At 37.3% G+C, this 4177-nt stretch overlaps 1 protein-coding gene across 1 annotated transcript in view; it reads left to right on the forward strand.

Annotated features, from left to right (window-relative positions):
- Window positions 1-352: 352 nt before the first annotated feature.
- The window catches only part of LOC107577186 (alpha-methylacyl-CoA racemase-like), a gene marked incomplete at its 5' end in the record, with an annotated part of 5841 nt that continues 2016 nt past the window's right edge, over window positions 353-4177 (forward strand). The window contains 2 exons of the mRNA XM_016263287.1: window positions 353-481; window positions 2179-2339. Of these exons, the coding sequence (XP_016118773.1) occupies window positions 353-481; window positions 2179-2339 (290 nt within the window). The remainder of the gene's footprint in view (window positions 482-2178; window positions 2340-4177) is intronic.

Consider the following 4177-nt stretch of genomic DNA (forward strand, 5'->3'; position numbering starts at 1 on the left):
CCAATGTTCTTCCATTTTAATGCAAGATTGTACAGCATGTTGCTTTACAATTAGTTATTTTTGTTTGCAAATTAATTACTCTTTGTTTTTTAAACTATTAACCTCTGCCTATATCGTTTATTTTGTCTAAATAATTTCAGTTGCTTTAATGAAAGCATTGTTGATTAACATAAATAAATAAATAAAAATTTTCTTGACTTAAATTAGTGATTGCCATTTCTTTCCTGATTTTACATCCAAACAAGAATAATTAGCTACCTTTTAACCTCTGGTCCTCTAAATTCAAATTTATTTACCTTCAAGGCTTTTTTCCTTTCATGCTTCGATATTATATCGCTCTGGTATAATTAAGGTGTTATGGAGAAGATGGGATTAGGTCCTGAAGATTTACTAAAAGAGAATCCGCGCCTGATTTATGCACGACAGAGCGGATCCTACACCAAGGCTGCCGGGCATGATATCAACTACCTGGCCATGTCAGGTAAACACCAGTGTTAAACGGGTACAGAGAAGCCTGGCTAGTAAGCTTTCCCAGACTGCCTTTAGGCACAGTGGCTGTAAAGCTCAAAGTTCAAAATACCTTTGGTGGAAAACTTTTCTTGCACTTTTCGTACAAGCAGAGTCAGTGTGTCCTCCACACTAAGACATGACCGCGAACTAGCCCTTCTCAGGTTGCAGACTGAAGTCATATGGAGCAGTGTGGGTCTGTGGTGCTATGAAAATAATTTTAATGGAAATTATGCTGTGTTGATCTTTGATCATGAGAGAATTTTATATGAATTTTCCTTTTTAATATTTTATGATTTACATATAGCTCCAGAGGCGCCAGGTCCATTCAAATGTGCCCTCTCAGATTTCTGAGCCAAATGGATTTTGAATGCAGCTTCCAAAAGACTTCCAAAAATTACATTTGATAATTATGTTCCACAATTATTGTAGGTACATGAACAGTGCCCCAAAACTGTCATATTTTAGTGAGTTTTCAAGCTGAAAAAGATCACATAGCCTAGTTGGAGTTTTTGCATATGTGTGCATGATGGGTACTCAGTCCAAAATTTTACGGAATATCTATTTTTAGCATTTTGTGAAACTGACTGCTGCTGATCAACCAAAAAGATAAGGTGCAGTTTTAGCCTTGTGGCATCCAGTGCTTATATTTTAAATTCATTTGTTTCTGTTAGCTGCAGAATATGTGGAAGCCTGAATCGATGCAGGAATTACAGGCCTAATGTTCTTAATTTTTTTCTTCTTAATATATTCAGGCATAGCGAGAGAAAATGCATTAATAATGTATGTTTCCACTTGAAATCATAATTTGAAATTCTATAATTGGAGCTGAAGACAATGCAGTCATTATTACAATAAAAGCTTAAGTAAACTTTTATTATAAATAATAATAGTTCGTTTTTTTAGTTTTTTTTCATGAAACCATGAACTGATAAAATGTATACTTAAAATTCAATTTAAGTTGCTTTGGATAAAAGCAGCTGCCAACTGCATAAAATATTCAATTAAAGCCATATGTGCATTAATTCAAGATCATCCTGGCAGGTGCATTTCAGTGTTGCTTTCATGCAAAAAGACAATACCTGATTTTGAACCATTGATGTGTCAAATATTTTATTGACGTCAAGGAACATTGCCAGACTATAATTGTGAACTACCATACATTGCCATGGTACTATCAAGTTCTTTTCATTCAGGTGCTGTCAATGGTTTGTGAAGGTCGAGACTGGCCCAACTAAACGGGAGCACAAAGACCATTTTATTGCATAATGCACAAGTTTTATTGCTTTTTTGAGCCCTTTGTTGTCTATTTGCTGTGACATTATGTGTGCTAACAGTACAATATACATTTGCAACCTTATTATCTGTAATGACATTGATCTTCGGTAAGTCTGTGTCTGTTAAATCTGAATTATTTAATGCTTTCACTTGTAATAATTGTTCTTTTATTTTTGTTCATTCGCTACACTTTTCTTAACACCACTAAACAGGCAATAATTATTTAAACCAGTTTGGAAGCACAGAGGTTGTGCTTCAATGAACGCTTGTGATGCAAGTGGCTTAATTGGTGATGTTTTTAACTGACCTTTAACTGTGATTTAAAAATAACGGTTACAGTAATTATTCAGCTATTCTTCATTATACAGTTCTCAGCATGTCTGTCTGCAATAGGGTTACTTTCCATGCTGGGCCGTAGCTCAGAGAAACCCTACCCTCCACTGAATTTGGTGGCAGACTTTGCTGGAGGAGGTCTCGTGTGTGCTTTTGGGATTGTGTTGGCTCTCCTGGAAAGGAGCAGGTCAGCACAAGGCCAGATCATTGATGCCAGCATGGTGAGATACAGCACTTTGTCTTAAAAAGGGGAAGTCGGGGAAGTCATGGCCTAATGGTTAGAGAGTCGAACTCGTAACCCAAAGGTTGCGGGTTCGAGTCTCGTGCCGGCAGGGATTGTAGGGGGGGGGGGTGAATGTACAGCACTCTCTGTACACGACACCCCAACTGCTCCCCGGGTGCCGCAGCATAAATGGCTGCCCACTGCTCCGGGTGTGTGTGTGTTCACTGCTGTGTGTGTGCACTAAGGATGGGTTAAATGCAGAGCACTAATTCCTAGTATGGGTCACCATACTACATGTCGTTCCTGCTGACAAATTGTTAGCAAGCACTGCATGGAATGAGGGAATTACAAGCCTTGTTTATCGCAATAAGATCGCCCCATGTTCTGACCAGCCAGTCAATAGTTTTCTGCAATCTGGATTTTCCAATAATTGCTTGGTTTTTCCTTTCAAGTTGCTTATATTGGCACTATCTATTTTCATTACCACAGCTACTTGTGAGTACTGTTAGAATGGTTATTTTCCAAGTAAGGATGACCCAGTAAGTAAGGAATTGCTAATGTCGTAGTCTTGCCCATTCTCCATCGGGTCCTGGAGAACCTAAACAGGGCCGGCTCCAGGCATGGGCAGGTCTTGCCCACCCAATCAGAATTAGATAAAGATTACGTAAATTTTTTTTGTGCATAATACGAGCATAATATAAGTGTCCAAAATGTAGTTCAGTTGAAAGCTTACCCCTTTTGACTTGCTGTTAATGTTGAATGTAAGAATTACTTACTATAGCAACATTCGGCTCGACTGTATTATCAATTCTGCCGTTTTGAATTGAAAGTTGGGCTGTCAATTATTTACGTGTCATGTAATTCATAATTATTGTGACAACAATAGCATTTTCTGTCTTGCGTTTTCAACATATTAGGAATAGGCTAGGCCTACGACTAAAATTGAATGGGTGCATATTATATAAAAATAGTATTTGCAGTTCAGATTGATTACTTTACCATTACCATAGTGGTCTGGTCTTAATATTTTCCTCAAAACAATAGTCCCCCTAATGTTCTAGATATGATTATGGCCTTGTTTGGTATAAATAAAAAAGTTAGTTGAACAAATCACCAGTGTAGACAATGATACAGAGAAAGAGAACAAAGAGGGTTTTATTATTATTATTATTCAATAAAGAAAAAAACGTTTTTGTTGTGAAAGTGCATGATATTCTAGGCTGCCTATGAAAGCTGCTTTTTTTCTCTCCAGTGTACATATAACAACCTATTTAATATAGAATTGCTGTAGCGAGTAATTTCTTTTGGTTTTTGTGTTGAATCATCTAGCACACATAAAGGTTTGTTCCCACCACTCGAGTCTAGTTCACCCTTGCTGTATTAAATCTGTGTGTTTACCCTGTTGGTGTTTGTTGAAGCAGTTGGAAAAAAAGCAGCTTAATGTTTGCTGGCACATTGGTCAGTTCATTAAAGTACCCTGTTTTGATCACACTACACTAGGTTTTCTCTACTGAAAAATAACAACGTTTAGCAATTGCTATTCTGCTTGTTAATTAAATATGACATTTAATTTAGCCCTGAGTGCATTTTTATGTGTTGGAAAACCTCAACCAGACAATAGAGCTCTAATTCAACTGAGGTTATGTAATTTGCACGAACACAGTATGATCTCTGTCACTTTAAGCCCTTAAGGAAATAAACTGTGGTAAACATAAAACTTAATATGTGATAATCCAATATTGAAGTACCTCTCACATTAGCAATTCAGACCTGGAGCAGAGCTGCAGTGCCAGTGGAGAGTTTCTCCTGATAGCCACGTGTGCGCCAAGCTAATGT

This window comes from Sinocyclocheilus grahami, unplaced genomic scaffold (genome assembly GCF_001515645.1).
Source record: "Sinocyclocheilus grahami isolate Dianchi unplaced genomic scaffold, SAMN03320097.WGS_v1.1 scaffold5354.1, whole genome shotgun sequence".
In the NCBI taxonomy this organism is placed as follows: Eukaryota; Metazoa; Chordata; class Actinopteri; order Cypriniformes; family Cyprinidae; genus Sinocyclocheilus; species Sinocyclocheilus grahami.